The 18,883-nt window shown below is 37.4% G+C and overlaps 1 protein-coding gene across 1 annotated transcript in view; it reads left to right on the forward strand.

Annotated features, from left to right (window-relative positions):
• Positions 1-17,772, forward strand: part of LOC129629676 (uncharacterized) — a 60,330-nt gene extending 42,558 nt beyond the window's left edge. The window contains exons 3-5 of the mRNA XM_055549812.1: positions 2,052-2,165; positions 16,188-16,246; positions 17,073-17,772. Of these exons, the coding sequence (XP_055405787.1) occupies positions 2,052-2,165; positions 16,188-16,246; positions 17,073-17,117 (218 nt within the window). The 3' untranslated portion in view covers positions 17,118-17,772. The remainder of the gene's footprint in view (positions 1-2,051; positions 2,166-16,187; positions 16,247-17,072) is intronic.
• Positions 17,773-18,883: the final 1,111 nt, after the last annotated feature.

Genomic DNA, 18,883 nt, shown 5'->3' on the forward strand with positions numbered 1-18,883 from the left:
TGATTTTATAATGATCAAATTAAAAAATATATAAGGCACTTTACACTGTTGGTTAATTATTAATTAACTGTTGGTTAATTAAATGCTTGGTTAATAGTCCATAATAAATGTTAGCTGTAATAATTTTATTCTCCTATTAGTGGTTTCAAGTTTTAAAGAGTATAAGGAGTCTTTACTACTAAATAGGTCTTTGGATTTTTTTTTTTTTCTCTTGAGGTCATGCTTCCAAAAGTAAGCAATTTCACACAGAGAACTGCTAGGAAGGTAAAATTTGATTTTGTAAAAAAGTAAATTGGAAAGTGTCTGTGAGAGATGAGTCTTTATTATAAGTGTTTTGGAGAAGTAAAATAAAAGTAAGAAATTCCAAAGTTTAAATTTGGTAAACTCAAAGATCTGAATGAGTTTTGTAATTTTAAGTATTAAAGCCACTACCAGACCAAGGATATATCTGCGTGCTTAGACCAGGTATATAGCAAGCAGCTGGACACTAAGATGGGTAATCTACCATTTTCTCATAGTCAATTTAAAGAGAGTAGGCAGAGAGAGACCGCTGAGCCTTCAACTGAGAAATTGACATTCTATATTGAAATAGATGCATGAGCCTTCCTGAGTTGGCACAGAATAATCTGACCCAATGTAAAACTGACATAGTTTGATTGCCTTGCATTCTTCAATAGATGGCAAAGGTAAGTACTCTGCAGAGAAAAATGTCTCCATCAAAACATTTTAAAAAATATCTGAAATTATGTTCTGCAGAGAATTGATGACAAGTTAAATATGTATTTCCTCTAAAAGGTGATAGTAGGACATTATATACCTTTTGTCATTCACTTAATGAAACATTATGAAGCCATGAAAATAATTATTCAGACTATGTATTAACGTGAAAAATTACAATTCAGTTCAGTTCAGTCACTCAGTCGTGTCTGACTCTGCGACCCCATGAACCGCAGCACACCAGGCCTCCCTGTCCATCACCAACTCCTGGAGTCCACCCAAACCCCATTCTATAGAGTTGGTGATGCCATCCAACCATCTCATCCTCCTGCCCTCAATCTTTCCCAGCATCAGGGTCTTTTCCAACGAGTCAGCTCTTCGCATGAGGTGGCCAAAGTATTGGAGTTTCAGCCTCAACATCAGTCCTTCCAAAGAACACACAGGACTGATCTCCTCTAGGATGGACTGGTTGGATCTCCTTGCAGTCCAAGGGACTCTCAAGAGTCTTCTCCAACACCACAGTTCAAAAGCATCAATTCTTCAGTGCTCAGCTTTCTTTATAGTCCAACTCTAACATCCATAAATGACCACTGGAAAAACCATAGCCTTGACTAGACAGACCTTTGTTGACAAAGTAATGTCTCTGCTTTTCAATATGCTGTCTTCAGTTCAGTTCAGTTCCATCACTTCATGGGAAATACATGGGGAAACAGTGGAAACAGTGTCAGACTTTATTTTTTGGGGCTCCAAAATCACTGCAGATGGTGATTGCAGCCATGAAATTAAAAGATGCTTACTCCTTGGAAGGAAAGTTATGACCAACCTAGACAGCATATTAAAAAGCAGAGACATTACTTTGCTCACAAAGGTCCGTCTAGTCAAGGCTATGGTTTTTCCTGTGGTCATGTATGGATGTGAGAGTTGGACTGTGAAGAAAGCTGAGTGCCGAAGAATTGATGGTTTTGAACTGTGGTGTTGGAGAAGACTCTTGAGAGTCCCTTGGACTGCATTTTTATACTGCTGTGGGATGCTGCATCTACAGTCATTTTGAGGTCTGAGGAGAGTGAGACAAAAAAAAGTGGGAGAGAGAGAGTTGAGTAATTATAAAGTAGGAACTGCTTTGATGCCATGTCTTCTAGATCAAAGATTCAGAAGACATTGGTGCAAAGTTTTGAAGAGGACATTGTATAGTCTGATTTTGATTTTGTTATGTATGGGCGCTTTAGGATTTTTTTAGAAAATGTTGTACAATCCAATTTAAGAAAATCAAATGAATAATTTGATTCAGGGTTTAAAGATCTCACCAGAACACATTTCTCTCTTTTTGTTTAAAGAAAAAAAAATTAATTTTATTGAAGGACACACAGACTTGAATTTGTATTTTCACCCGGTCTTCACAAAGATGCTTCAGATGGGTATTATTTCATCCTTTTGTGCCTGGAGATCAGGTAAGTGGCTCCAGTCTTCAGAGTGGCAGAGCTCAAGTTCAAACCTGGGTCAGCCAGAGTCTCACGTTGGTGCTCTGTATGATAATTTACACTGGCTGAAAGGAACTGATTAACAAAATGACAAAATGTAATTTCAAGTCTTCCTTTACCCCAAATTATTCTGTCATGCACACTCACAATGACAGACTCACAGTTACAGGCTGTAACTGTGAGTACACAGTTTTGGCTGTAAACACGATATGAATCTTATATTTGTGGCAAGACCCATCTAACACTGAAAGGAAATTTAGAGGTTTTTGGAGTTAATGTTGATAAGATTCTAAAATGATAATTGATAAAGAAGTGCCTCAGGACCTTTGTACTTGTCCTTCCCTCTATCTAGAAAGCTTTCCTCCTAGATGTTGACATCACTAGCTTCTTAACTTCTTCAAGACTTTGTTTAAATATTACCTTCACAAAGAGTTCTTCCCTGATCCCCCATTTAAAACCATAACTTCTCCTGGCCTTACTAGACAGCTTATTAAAAAGCAGAGACATCACTTTGCTGACACAGGTCCATATAGTCAAAGCTATGGTTTTCCCTGTAGTCAGGTATGGATGTGAGAGTTGGACCATAAAGAAGTCTGAATGCTGGATCATAAGGCAGTTCTATTTCCAGTTTTTTAAGGAATCTCCACACTGTTCTCCAGAGTGGCTGTACTAGTTTGCATTCCCACCAACAGTGTAAGAGGGTTCCCTTTTCTCCACACCCTCTCCAGCATTTATTACTTGTAGACTTTTGGATTGCAGCCATTCTGACTGGTGTGAAATGGTACCTCATAGTGGTTTTGATTTGCATTTCTCTGATAATGAGTGATGTTGAGCATCTTTTCATGTGTTTGTGAGCCATCTGTATGTCTTCTTTGGAGAAATGTCTATTTAGTTCTTTGGCCCATTTTTTGATTGGTTTTGATTCATTTATTTTTCTGGAGTTGAGCTGTAGGAGTTGCTTGTATATTCTCGAGATTAGTTGTTTGTCAGTTGCTTCATTTGCTATTATCTTCTCCCATTCTGAAGGCTGTCTTTTCACCTTGCTAATAGTTTCCTTTGATGTGCAGAAGCTTTTAAGGTTAATTAGATCCCATTTGTTTATTTTTGCTTTTATTTCCAATATTCTGGGAGGTGGGTCATAGAGGATCCTGCTGTGATGTATGTCAGAGAGTGTTTTGCCTATGTTCTCCTCTAGGAGTTTTATAGTTTCTGGTCTTACGTTGAGATCTTTAATCCATTTTGAGTTTATTTTTGTGTATGGTGTTAGAAAGTGTTCTAGTTTCATTCTTTTACAAGTGGTTGACCAGATTTCCCAGCACCACTTGTTAAAGAGATTGTCTTTAATCCATTGTATATTCTTGCCTCCTTTGTCAAAGATAAGGTGTCCATATGTGCATGGATTTATCTCTGGGCTTTCTATTTTGTTCCATTGATCTAGATTTCTGTCTTTGTGCCAGTACCATACTGTCTTGATAACTGTGGCTCTGTAGTAGAGCCTGAAGTCAGGTAGGTTGATTCCTCCAGTTCCATTCTTCTTTCTCAAGATCGCTTTGGCTATTCGAGGTTTTTTGTATTTCCATACAAATTGTGAAATTATTTGTTCTAGCTCTGTGAAGAATGCTGTTGGTAGCTTGATAGGGATTGCATTGAATCTATGGATTGCTTTGGGTAGTATACTCATTTTCACTATATTGATTCTTTCAATCCATGAACATGGTATATTTCTCCATCTGTTAGTGTCCTCTTTGATTTCTTTCACCAGTGTTTTATAGTTTTCTATATATAGGTCTTTAGTTTCTTTAGGTAGATATATTCCTAAGTATTTTATTCTTTCCGTTGCACTGCTGGGCATACACACTGAGGAAACCAGAAGGGAAAGAGACACGTGTACCCCAATGTTCATCGCAGCACTGTTTATAATAGCCAGGACATGGAAGCAACCTGGATGTCCATCAGCAGATGAATGGATAAGAAAGCTGTGGTACATATACACAATGGAGTATTACTCAGCCATTAAAAAGAATACATGTGAATCAGTTCTAATGAGGTGGATGAAACTGGAGCCTATTATACAGAGTGAAGTAAGCCAGAAAGAAAAACACCAATACAGTATACTAACGCATATATATGGAATTTAGAAAGATGGTAACAGTAACCCTGTGTACGAGACAGCAAAAGAGACACTGATGTATAGAACAGTCTTATGGACTCTGTGGGAGAGGGAGAGGGTGGGAAGATTTGGGAGAATGGCATTGAAACATGTAAAATATCATGTATGAAACGAGTTGCCAGTCCAGGTTCGATGCACGATACTGGATGCTTGGGGCTGGTGCACTGGGACGACCCAGAGGGATGGAATGGGGAGGGAGGAGGGAGGAGGGTTCAGGATGGGGAACACATGTATTCCTGTGGTGGATTCATTTTGATATTTGGCAAAACTAATACAATTATGTAAAGTTTAAAAATAAAATAAAATTAAGAAAAAAAAAAAAAAAGAAGTCTGAATGCCAAAGAATTGATGTTTTCGGATTGTGGTGCTGGAGACGACTTTTTTTTTTTTTTTTGCCTTGCTTCCTGCTTCCCCACTAAGGAAAATTAACACTATTTTCAATTTGGTTGTCTACTTCTGACTCCATAGTTGGTTTATAGAGGTGCCAGGAGCTACATTGTACATTTAGAACCAGCAGAAAAGAATACAGCCATTGGGATACTTTTTGATAAGGAAGGAAAAAATTTAATCCACACGAAATGTCTCTCCAAATCCATTGGATTCTGAATAACTTAATATCCCCATTCTTGTACCAATCATTGTGGCTAAGAAAATGGAGATATGATTATCTTAAACTATGGAAAATTGTCCACTGGAGCAGGGAGTTGGTTTAGGTGTATGCTGTGATGTTGTTTAAAAGTTCTGTTGGCAGAAGAAAGGGGATATGGATGCAGAGAAGACCACCCACAAAAAGTCAAAGTGAATCAGCTATGTGTGTACATATATCCCCTCTTTTTTGGAATTCCTTCCCATTTGCCACCATAGTACATTGAGTAGAGTTACCAGTGTTATACAGTAGGTACTCATTAGTTATTTTACACATAGTGTTGATAATATATGGACTTCCCAGGTGGCACCAGTGGTAAGGAACCCACCTGCCAATGCAGGGGATGCCAGAGACTGGGGTTGGATCCCTGGGTCAGGATGACCCCTGGAAGGAGGGCATGGTGACCCACTCTACTATTCATGCCTGGAGAATCCCATGGACAAGAACCTGGGGGCTCCTGTCCACAGGGTCGCAAAGAGTTGGACACGACTGAAGTGACTGATCATGCATGCAAGCATCAATTGTATAAATGCACCATATACATAGTTATTTTTAAAAATTTCCCTTAAATTTTAATCTCTGAATTTGTTTTGATATGGCTTTCTTTAGCTAATTAATTACCTCCCATGCAATGTAAACTCCATGAGAGCAGAAACTATACCTTTTTTATTCTCCTCTATAGCCCCACCATTTCTACCAGTGGTAGCTCTTAGTAACTTTGTAAAAATATTGAATAATGAATGAGTGGAATAGATTTTGGGGTAACAAATGTAGTGATATTATTCTAGGTTGAATTTTTATGACATTTTTCATTGCTAAAGCTACCATAAATAAAAATAAAAGTCTTTATAGGTGACCCATTTTACTCTTCTAGAGTTTACAAAATATTTGAAGTTAAGCTTTTAGAAAAAAATCTGAATTACTTTGGTTTCTATTCTGGTAAATTACTCATCTAGCAGTTTTCTAGTGAAGTACTATGATAGCACAACACACAATTAAAAAGCAACTAAAATGGTCATTTGTAACATATATATGTATATATATGTGGGTATATATGTGTATGTATGTGTGTGTGTGTGTGTGTGTGTGAATTGTTTTTCTGTGCCTATCAGAGGAAATTCTTGAAGCTGCTTTTCTATCTCTCTCTTTAACATCCTTTACTTTTAGATCAATTTGGATTGTTTTACATATTTATACTATTTTTATTTTTAAGAAATTAACAAGTTAGCTGAGGAGATAGCTAGTTTTCAAATATCCCAGTTTGGTGGTCAGCATTTTTTTTTATATTCTAAAATTTGAAAACAGATGGATTCACTAGGAGAATGTGATTACGTGTCACACATAAATCAATGGCAAAGATTAAAATAGATGCTAGATTCCTTACTTGCAATTCACTTTCTTCTAAATATGTATTATTGAACTGTCATTAATACTAGATATCTAATTGTAGTGGACTTTAAACAACCTGTGTTTTGTAAAACTCATTTATTAAATGGATTTTATATGAATTTAACATTGTTTATATATTTAGGGAGTTTAAGGAAATCTGTTATAAATTTATTTAAAAGAATATTTTACAATATAAATAGTATAGCCTTAAATTAGTTACTTTGTAAAAGATAGGTTAGTATGGAAAGAACATGAGATTTGAAGTCAAAAGGCTTTGTATTATGTACTGTTCCATTGTTCCATTGTTTCACTTGTGATCAATCATTTGCCTTGTAGTTTCCTCACCTAAAAAATTGTAATAATCACATTTTAGGTTGTGCTTATGAAGATTAAATTATATAATGTATTTAAGATGCCTGGCATAATAGGGACTCAACTGTAAAATTATTCTTTTACTTTGAAAATTTTTGATTTTAACTAATATATTTTCTTTGCTATAACAAAAATAAAGTAATACAAGAAAATTGTGCATCACCAAGTTGCAGGAGAAAGAAAAAAAGCAGTGGAGGAAAAAGAAAATGAAGAAAGAAATGGGTGGAGGAGAGGGAAATATCTATTTCCCTTCTCTAGTATCTTTCTTCAATACTAAATTATTTCAGTGATTCTTGAGACTAACTTATTTAACTTATTTAAGATCATTCAAGATTTTGAGGTCTGAAATCTTTTCCTGTTTGTGGAAAGCATATGTGTGTTTTATACTTTTCCATTATTTTTTATTCAGCATATTTTGTTTGGTACCTACTGTGTGCCAGGCACTGCACTAAACACTGAAGGTGTAAAATGATACAGTTTATCATTCATGCCTTTTAGGGACTCACAGTCTATTGTTCTGGAAAGAATACACTTCCAGCAGCAAATGAGGTGTTTGCTCACTTGGCCTTTGTAGTTTTGTGTCCCTAATTGAACTATCAGGCATTCCTGGTTTCTGTTATTAGTTTCTGAAGCCCACTTTCTGAAACAAACATTCAGATATTTATGTGAAATCAACTCAGGCCAAAAGGCAATATGGCTGGGTAGATAGATGTGTAATGACTGCTGTGATCAAATACACATGCTTGTCAAGAGAAGTAAATTCATAAAGTGACTGAGTATAAAATATGGGTACTAAAAGCTGGAAATTGGAGAATATTTATGGGGAAATCTGAAGTTACAGAGTAATAAAAAAAAATCTCATTCCTATTTATTCCATATAACTGAAAGCCAACCCTTTCCCTTGAATTTCTAGAACTTTTATGAGTATAATCAACTAATTTCTTGTTTCCAGGTAACAGATTATCATCATTGCATCTTAGAATTTGGATGAGTTGAGCTTTACTGGAATTCACCAAAATATCATTATTTCATTTGTATTTGTGGCTCAGCGGGTAAAGAATCTGCCTGCAATGCAGGAGACCTGGGTTCAGTCCCTGGATATGGGAAGACCCCATGGAGAAGGGAACGGCTACCCACTCCAGTATTCTGGCCTGGAGAATCCCATGGACTGTATAGTCTATGGGATCGCAAAGAGTTGGACATGACTGAGGGACTTTCACTTCAGTTCACTTCATTTGTATTTGTAGTTGAAAGGTATAGCACGTTTTCCTTCTTTTTCCTTCCTTTCTCTTTCCCCTTTTTTTCTAAAAAATAAAACCAAAGAAAACAATCCTTCATTGTTGCTTTGAGAAAACATATCTTGGGAATCAAAGCATATCTTACCTAACTCAAATTTTTGCTTTTTATTCTTAGTACTAGGATTGGATGCTGTTCTTCCAGGAGAATGTAAGAATGGTTATAGCAAATAGTATTGTTTATGTATATTTGTGGTATTATAAGGGCCTTAAATAGTCATCCAATAACACTTGGGTGTTAATTTCTAGTATCTGTGTTATTACATGCATAACTTAAGCATTTTAAAGAGAATTTATAAACCAATATTATTTAAAAGTTCAGAGAGATTATTTTTGAGCATCATTTGAGTCCTAAATATTAGAAATACATGTGCAAATATGCAGATAGATAGAAGCAAATGACTGATTTCAGAGAGGATTTAGAGAATTACTTATTTCAATCTAGAATGGGTATGTTTTCCCATTATACAGTCCCAGTGTCTTTGAATGTGGCTAATCTCTTTCAGTGTAGACCAGTCTAGATCTGAAAGCTGACTAATGATGGAAATTCTTTGCTGTAGTAGTTAATGAAGAATCCCTAGAACTCTGTCACATAGATAAGTAGCTTATATTATCAGCAACTTTTGAAATATTTTTTTAAGAAAAGACAAGGTGAAGGACACCATGGAACTCCTCCTTTCTTCTTCTAGACTGAATTTTCATATGGATGTTCATGAATGTGTTCCTCAGGACCAGCATTGCAATTATATTAAAATGCTTCTTACAGCATTACAGATTTTCTTTTTGGACACAAATATCTGTAAATTATCTTGGCTTACTTATCCTTGGTCATTCTGGGGGGTCTCTGGAGCTTCCACTTCATATCAGCATAAAACTAAGAGCCATCCTGGTTAGTGTGGCTATCTTGCAGTTTTGATTTTACTCCCAGCATTTTCTTCTTGGTATTAGGTCCTGTCAGCCTGGAAGGGAGCCATTTCTGGTCAGTTCTGAGACTTCTTGTTAGGTAGTCCACTTCAGGTCTTTCTATTTTACAGTAATTCTTTCGCATTTACCCACTAATGGAGTGGGTTAAATCCTTGGCAGTTCAGATACAGCTTTCAAGATGGCTACTGTTCATTCCACTGAAAATGGAATGAACAGCAGCCATCTCGATGGCCATTTTTATATAAATTTAATTTTTTATTATTTTTTTAACTTTTACTATGTGTATGGAATAGATTTCAGGTACCTATACTGTGTACCTAATGGGGATATACCTGTGTAATTGACTTTTTAGTCACCTAAAAGTCACCTTTTAAAACAAACTAGGGTTGTTATCATTACTTTTACCACTTGGGCAGATTTTTCCAGAAAAAGTCATGTGGAGCCAAAAGGTTATAAAAGCCCTCATGAGAATCACGGAGCCTTCTTAAATACTCATCGTATTCACTGGTTTTATTGGCAATAGAGTGATTTCATGGTGACTTAGGGTATAGGGTAGCTTCTTTCAAATAGGAAGAATGCTTCTGAGCTTTTGTTTTGAACAGTAATTTTCAAGATATAAATTCTCATAACTTTTACTTCCTTAAAGAAACCTGTAATTTGCCTGTGTTTGGTATGTTTCTATCAATTGCCTTGCTTCTGTGATACACACAAATATCTATCTATCTATCTATCTATCTATATGTATATGTATATACACACACACACAGTATTCTGTATTATATATATATATGTATATACACACACACAGTATTCTGTATTTTCAGTATTTACATAAGCAGAAGCATGCTGTGTCTTTGCTTTTGCCTCTTGCTTTGCTATCCTGATATTTTATTTTCAAATATGTTAATTTGATGTAGATCAAGTTCAATTTACCTGCTATCTAGAATTCTATAAAAATGCCCTACAGTTTATCTGTCCATTTTTCCTACTAATGTGTGATTTAATATACATCCTTTTATATACCCTCTGATGAACATAACCCAGGAGTTTCTCCATATTATATATCTGAAAATCTAGGGCATGCATATATTATAATTTTTTATTTCTAATTTGTTATTACTGTCCATAGTGGTATAATTTAAAAGCCATTCAGCAAGAATTTTTCCAAGTTTGAGCATAGTTCTTATTATTTACTAAATTTGATTATAGTTCTTATTACCACTCTGCTGCTGCTACTTCTGCTAAGTCCCTTCAGTCGTGTCTGACTCTGTGTGACTCCATAGACGGCAGCCCACCAGGCTCTGCCGTCCCTGGGATTCTCCAGGCAAGAGTACTGGAGTGGGCTGCCATTGCCTACTCTGACTTACTACTCTAATATGTTTGAAATTGTATCCCGTTGTTGCTTTAATTGCATTATCTTATTTAATGATGAGGCTGTCCATCTTTTATATATGTTTATTACAATTCAAGTTTCTTATTCAAAAAGTGAATTTTTTAAAATGTATGTATTTTTAATTGGAGGATAATTGCTTTACAGTATTGTATTTCTGCCATTCATCAACATGAATCAGCTATAGGTATACATATGTCCCATCCCTCTTGAACCTCTCTCCCACCACATCCCACCCATCTAATTGTCACAGAGCACTAGGTTTGAGCTCCCTTCATCATACAGCAAGCTCCCACTGGCTATCTGTTTTACCTATGGTAATGTGCATGTTTCCATGCTGCTGTCTCAGTTTGTCCCACCCTCTCCTTCCCCTACTGTGTCTACAAGTCTTTTCTCTATGGCTGCATCTCTATTGCTGCCCTGATACAGGTTCATCAGTACCACCTTTCTAGATTCCATATATGTGCTTTAATATATGATACTTGTCTTTCTCTTTATGACTTATTTTACTCTGTATAATAGGATCTAGATTCATCCACCTCCTTAGAACTGACTCAAATGTGTTCCTTTTTTATGGCTGAGCAATATCCCATTGTATATATGTACCACATCTTCTTTATCCATTCATCTGTCAATGGATATCTAGGTGGCTTCCATGTCTTAGCTACTGTAAATAATACTGCAATGAACATTGGGGTACATGTGTCTTTTTCAATTATGGTTTTCTCAGGGTATATGCCCTGTAGTGAGATTGCTGTGTTATATGGTATTTTATTCCTAGTTTTTTTAAGGAATCTCCATACTATTCTCCATAGAGGCAGTATCAATTTATATTCCTACAAACAGTGCAGGAGGCTTCCATTTCCTCCAACATTTGTTTGTGGATTTTTTTGATGGTGGCCATTCTGACCTGTGTGTGGTGATACTGCATTGTAGTTTTGATTTGTGTTTCTCTAATAATAAGCGGTGTTCAGCATCTTTTCATGTGTGTGTTAGCTGTCTGTGTGTCTTCTTTGGAGAAATGTCTGTTTAAGTCTTCTGCCCATTTTTTGATTGGGTTATTTGTCTTTCTAATGTTCTGAAAGAGATGGGAATACCAGACCACCTGATCTGCCTCTTGAGAAATTTGTATGCAGGTCAGGAAGCAACAGTTAGAACTGGACATGGAACAACAGACTGGTTCCAAATAGGAAAAGGAGTACGTCAAGACTGTATATTGTTACCCTGTTTATTTAATTTCTATGCAGAGTACATCATGAGAAACGCTGGACTGGAAGAAGCACAAGCTGGAATCAAGATTGCCGGGAGAAATATCAATAACCTCAGATATGCAGATGACACCACCCTTCTGGCAGAAAGTGAAGAGGAACTCAAAAGCCTCTTGATGAAAGTGAAAGTGGAGAGTGAAAAAGTTGGCTTAAAGCTCAACATTCAGAAAATGAAGATCATGGCATCCTGTCCCATCACTTCATGGGAAATAGATGGGGAAACAGTGGAAACAGTCTCAGACTTTATTTTTTTGGGGTCCAAAATCACTGCAGATGGTGACTGCAACCATGAAATTAAAAGACGCTTACTCCTTGGAAGGAAAGTTATGACCAACCTAGATAGCATATTGAAAAGCAGAGACATTACTTTGCCATCAAAGGTCCATCTAGTCAAGGCTATGGTTTTTCCTGTGATCACGTATGGATGTGAAAGTTGGACTGTGAGGAAGGCTGAGCGCCGAAGAATTGATGCTTTTGAACTGTGGTGTTGGAGAAGACTCGTGAGAGTCCCTTGGTCTGCAAGGAGACCCAACCAGTCCATTCTGAAGGCGATCAGCCCTGGGATTTCTTTGGAAGGAATGATGCTAAAGCTGAAACTCCAGTACTTTGGCCACCTCATGCGAAGAGTTGACTCATTGGAAAAGACTCTGATGCTGGGAGGGATTGGGGGCAAGAGGAGAAGGGGACGACAGAGGATGAGATGGCTGGATGGCATCACTGACTCGATGGACGTGAGTCTGGGTGAACTCCGGGAGTTGGTGATGGACAGAGAGGCCTGGCGTGCTGCAGTTCACGGGGTCGCAAAGAGTTGGACACGACTGAGCGACTGATCTGATCTGATCTGAATGTTGAACTGCATGAGCTGCTTGTATATTTTTGGTGATTAATCCTTTGTTAGTTGTTTCATTTGCTATTATTTTTCTCTTATTCTGAGTGTTTTTACCTTGTTTATAGTTTCCTTTGCTATGCAGAACTTTTAATTATGTTTCATTTGTTTATTTTTGTTTTTATTTCCATTACTATAGGAGATAGGTTAGAGGACTTTGCTGTGAGGTATGCCCGAGTGTTCTCCCTCTGTTAGAAAGCACATGTTTTTAACTTTGCCCATTTCCCTATAGAATTGCTTCTTTTTTTCTTACAGGTTTGCAGAAGTATTTGTTGATTTGAAGGAGGTTTTATGTTTTGGATATTGAACTTCTGTTAATGTGTATCATTGTAAATTGCAAACATCTATATGCTTAACTCCTCAACATTTCAGCACACATATCATTAACTACACTTAGATATTCACTTACTGATCCTGTTTTTAGGTAAAATTTACATTAAATGAAATGCAAAATCTAAATATAACATTTTATGTGTTTTGAGAAGTGCACAAACCTATGTAAGTGAAACCTCTATCCAGTACATTCTGTATGGCTTCTGTATAGAACACTGTCGTCAGTCTAGAAAATCACCTGATAATCCTCCGGACCCACAGAAATAGCTATTTCTTCTTAAATTTTTTCTCCAGGTAAAATAGGTTAATTTACCTATTTTAGAACTTCATATAAATGGAAAATAAAACTTATAAACCTTTATAAAAGGCTTCATTCCTTTGGCCTATTTTTGAGATTATTCTGTGTTATGGTATGTTGGGAGTTCCTTGTATTACTGAATGTTACTCTTGTTTTATGGGTATCAGTTCAGTTCAGTCTCTCAGTTGTGTCCGACTCTTTGCGACCCCATGAATTGCAGCACGACAGGACTCCCTGTCCATCACCATCTCCCGGAGTTCACCCAGACTCACGTCCATCAAGTCAGTGATGCCATCCATCCATCTCATCCTCTATCGTCCCCTTCTCCTCCTGCCACCAATCCCTCCCAGCATCAGAGTCTTTTCCAATGAGTCAACTCTGCATGAGGTGGCCAAAGTACTGGAGTTTCAGCTTCAGCATCATTCCCTCCAAAGAAATCCCAGAGCTGATCTCCTTCAGAATGAACTGGTTGGATCTCCTTGCAGACCAAGGGACTCTCACGAGTCTTCTCCAACACCACAATTCAAAAGCATCATTCTTCGGTGCTCAGCCTTCTTCACAGTCCAACTCTCACATCCATACGTGACCACAGGAAAAACCATAGCCTTGACTAGACGAACCTTTGTTGGCAAAGTAATGTCTTTGCTTTTTAATATGCTGTCTAGGTTGGTCATAACTTTTCTTCCAAGGAGTGTCTTTTAATTTCATGGCTGCAGTCACCATCTGCAGTGATTTTGGAGCCCAGAAAAATAAAGTCTGACACTGTTTCCACTGTTTCCGCATCTATTTCCCATGAAGTGATGGGACCAGATGCCATGATCTTTGTTTTCTGAATATTGAGCTTTAAGCCAACTTTTTCACTCTCCACTTTCACTTTCATCAAGAGGCTTTTGAGTTCCTCTTCACTTTCTGCCATAAGGGTGGTGTCATCTGCATATCTGAGGTTATTTGCCGGGGTCCAGCCCCGGCTGATCCAGGGTATTCAAAGTGGGGATGGCGTCGGTGAGGTTCAGGATACAATAGTTTCAATTAGATATTAATTAGAGATATAAAGAGTAATAGAATGAGGATAGCTCAGTAGGAAAATTCAGTGGAGAAAAGAGGCTGAGTAGCTTGGTTTACGAGGGAGACCAATAAAACTTCAAGACAAGAAGCTTGCACCACTTACATAGGCCGCAGTCATCCTTCCGTTCTCCCGAAGGAGAGGAGACACTGAGGCCTCCCCGGTCGGATCTTAGAAGCCCAGGCATAATTAGTAAGCATGGCGGGTCCCGCGCTCCAGATGGAGACTCAGCCAGAGTTTGAGAGAGAGAGAGACATGGGGAGAGCAGTCTTTCGAGCAACTGATCCCAATTCTTTATTTTCCATGGTCTACTTTTATACACTGAGATGTTATGCAAAAGTCACAGGGGGTCAGCAGTCCTGACTTTTATCAAAGTCAGGTGCTTCATACAACTGTATACAGAGATCTTAGGGGTGTTACATCATCTTCTGGCCAGGGGGCCTGCTGACAATTTATGACCCTCTCCTTGTGACAGCGGTCAGTCAACCAGGACACTTATTTCTCCAGGGGTGATTATTCTTAAAACAAACGCCACCCAAATAAAGTTACGTTCCTATAGGGTGAAGGTATAGTGGGTTTTAGTTAAGGAAAGAATTTACTTAGCCTAAGGTCTAACGTGATTTATATCAAAGGTTAATACTTTTTTCTTCTATATATTCATTAATGTGTGTAAGGGCAGGGGATGTGGAGACTTAGCAACAAACATTGGCTCAACAAATGAAAAACCCTTCACCAATACAATTTCTAATCAGCCCACTATACTTATACTAATGGTTTTCTAACTTTTCTAAGGAACCTGTTTTTAGAAGGTTTAAAGCAGCTCGTGCCTCTCACGGTTGGGAGGCTGTGAGCAATCACATGTGGTTGGACAAGCCTGTCAGGCAGGCTAGAGAACCTTCAGAGGAGTTTCTAGATTAAAACACTCTTGCCACACCCAGGAGTTTTTAACTGGAGCTCTAAGTTAACTCCTTCTCCGAAAGAGGTGGTGGGGGACAGCCCCCTGTAAAGTCAGAGGTGTAGGTGAGAGCACAAAGTAGTACAGTAGGCAGGCTCTGGTTATGGGGGTAGATGCTCGAGGATTTCCAGGGGGACCCCTGAGGCTCGATCCTGCCTTTGCGTATGTCGAGACTCCTTCCTCATGATCTTTGCCACGGGCAGAGTGCCTCACGCCGGCCCCCAACAGTTATTGATATTTCTCCTAGCAATCTTGATTCCAGCTTGTGTTTCTTCCAGTCAAGCGTTTCTCATGATGTACTCTGCATATAAGTTAAATAAGCAGGGTGACAATATACAGCCTTGACGTACTCCTTTTCCAATTTGGACCCAGTCTGTTGTTCCATGTCCAGTTCTAACTGTTGCTTCCTGACCTGCATATAGATTTCTCAAGAGGCAGATCAGGTGGTCTGGTATTCCCATCTCTTTCTGAATTTTCCACAATTTGTTGTGATCCACACAGTCAAAGGCTTTGGCATAGTCAATAAAGCAGAAATAGATGTTTTTCTGGAACTCTCTTGCTTTTTCCATGATCCAGTGGATGTTGGCAATTTGATCTCTGGTTCCTCTGCCTTTTCTAAAACCAGCTTGAACATCAGGAAGTTCACAATTCACATATTGCTGAAGCCTGGCTTGGAGAATTTTGAGCATTACTTTACTAGCGTGTGAGATGAGTATAGCCCAACTTTTTCATCCATTCTTCTGTTGATGAATATCTGACCTTTTCCAGTTTGGGGGTATTATGATTAAAGATTCTAAAAACATTTTTTAGAGTGTTTTTGTTAACTTTCATGTTTATTTCATGTCTCTTGGTTAAGTACCAAGAAGTGGAATTTCTCATTTAACAGAGTCAATTATCCCTTTTCAAAGATAACTTCCCCTAGTATATTATAGTGGTTAGCCCAGACATACTGTTATTATTAGATACATAACAAAAAATGACTCTATTTTGTTATTTTTGGTAGAAAGAATGGTATCCAAGGACAGAGGACGAGAGATAATCCAAGAATGCCGGGTATTGCTGGTATGTACAGTACAAGATGTGAGGAATAATGGAGCATAAGACTGGAGAAGACGGGAAATACCTTGAGTGACATATTTAAACAAATATGGATTTTATTTTGTAGATTTTTTGGAGGATATTAATGTTTTTAATGTAGAAAAACAAGGGTAAGCCTCTTTGAAAAATAATTATATTAGCAGTTTAACAGGACAGTTCAGCTAGAGACAAAGAGCAATTAATATTAAAGGTCTAACGTCTGACCTATTTTCCCATACTACAAATACAACATAGATAACAATCTTTGTATAAAATTCAATTATTTATACCTACAATATTAATAAATTAATATGTATAACAATTTATAGCAACATTGTCTCTTTTTAGTTTTATGAATTGTATTTTTGACATCTTAACTTAAAATCACTTTATGTAACCCAAGGCCAGACATATTTTCTCCTAATATTTTATCCAATATTTATAGTTTTGGGTTTTGTAACTAACATTGTGGTCCATCTACATTGTGAGCTAATTTTTGGTGATGGTGCAAGATAATGATTAAACTCAATTTTGCTTGTATTGATAGTTGTCCAGCATTATTTGTTGGAAGGAATACCCTCTTTCCTTTAAACTGCACATCTATACAGAGTCAATTGATGATAAATGTAGAGATCTATTTATGCAGTCTGTCTTCTATTCTGTTGATGTGTGTGTCCATTTTTTTCTCTAATACAAAACTGTGTTGATAATTTTAACTTTATGCTAAGTTTTGAAATCCAGTGCAATTTCACCATCTTTGTTGGTCTTCTTCCAAATTATTTTGTCTATTCCACTTCTTTTATTTCTCCAGATTTTTGGGATCAGCTCGTCAATTTCCACCAAAAAATGCTGCTGATACTTTAATTGGAATTACTAAATCTATAGTGTCTAGAGAATTGACATTTTAATAATATTAAGTCTTGTAATCCATGATCATTTATTTGTACTGTTTAGACTTTTAAAATTTCTTTCATGTGTTCTCTAGTTTTTAATGTGTAGTTCATACATACATATTACATAATATATTACATACATTTTGTTATATTTATAACCAAATATTTAATGTTTTCTGGACTCTTCAATTCCAATTTCTACTTTTTAAAAGTGGTATTCCTCCTTAGGAGGAAGAAGTTTGTCTTGGTGAAGAATGTAGTTGGACTTAGAGCTGAAATAAGTGAGGTTTTCAGGTATCTTTAAGTGGTCACTCCCCATGAATTGTCTGGTATGGCTGCCTTAGTCTGGCTAACCAGCCAGATTTTTCAGGATTACTTTGGTGTATATTTCAAGACAGAGAAAACTAGAGGATATCATTTATTGCCAAGTCCCAAAAGACACACAACAGACCTTTTGATATCAGAGTCCCTAGACTCTTGAGCCCTATCAAGAGTCAGGAAGAAAACATGTGGGATGAAAAATGTAGGTGTAATAATATTTGGAGAATACAATCTGCCATAGTTTTGTTCACCAATGCATTCTAAATGTTTATGTCAGTGCTTGGTACAGAGGAGGCACTCAATAAATATTTTTGAAATGAATGGATCATTCATTCATTGTGCCCAGCTGAAACTGAGTGGAAATGAAGGTCCCATTCTTTCTGGTAGGACCATGGTCTAGAAAAACAGAGACTTATTCCAAGAAAAGTTATGACCAACCTAGACAGCATATTAAAAAGCAGAGACATTACTTTGTCAACAAAGGTCCATCTAGTCAAAGCTGTGGTTTTTCCAGTAGTCATGTATGGATAAGAGTTGGACTATAAAGAAAGCTGAGCACCAAAGAATTGATGCTTTTGAACTGTGGTGTTGCAGAAGACTCTTGAGAGTCCCTTGGACTGCAAGGAGACCCAACCAGTCCATTCTAAAGAAGACCAGTCCTGAATATTCATTGGAAGGAGTGATATTGAAGCGGAAACTCCAATACTTTGGCCACCTGCTGTGAAGAACTGACTCATTTGAAAAGACCCTGATGCTGGGAAAGATTGAAGGCAGGAGGATAAGGGGACGACATAGGATGAGATGGTTGGGTGGCATCGATGACTCAATGGACATGAGTTTGAGTAAACTCTGGGAGTTGGTGATGGACAGGGAGGACTGGCATGCTTCAGTCCATGGGGTCGCAAAGAGTAGGACATGACTGAGCGACTGAACTGAACTGAACTGAACTCCCTAGTGTCCTGAGTAGGTTGGTTTGGTTTTATAGCAACCCAGGCAATTTGTTGCTGAAATTTCTTATTCTCCTTTCTATTGTCATGAAGGTTTTGCCCCACTCAGAGGTAGGAGTAAACAGGGAGTCAAAGCGTTAGGTAAATTTATCTTTTATTGAAAAATGCCTGGAAATGAAATAAAATAACACTCTCAATGAAACTCAAAGTAAAATATTTCATAGCATTTTAATGTCACTTTAGTCAAGGGAAAGATTTTTCCTATACGTAATCACCTTTCCTCCAGGAGTCTAATTTGTTCAAATGTCTTGGTTCTCTGGATAGCACACTGGGATGGGTCTGATGGAGCATGTGGGAGGGCTGAAAGTCCCAAACTAGTCAACCGATGAACCATGCTTTGCTGTTGGCAGTTGCTCGTACCAGAAAGTTATGTGTGAAGTCACACAGTATGGATTCTGCTT

Source organism: Bubalus kerabau, chromosome 1 (assembly GCF_029407905.1).
Source record: "Bubalus kerabau isolate K-KA32 ecotype Philippines breed swamp buffalo chromosome 1, PCC_UOA_SB_1v2, whole genome shotgun sequence".
Lineage (NCBI taxonomy): Eukaryota > Metazoa > Chordata > Mammalia > Artiodactyla > Bovidae > Bubalus > Bubalus kerabau.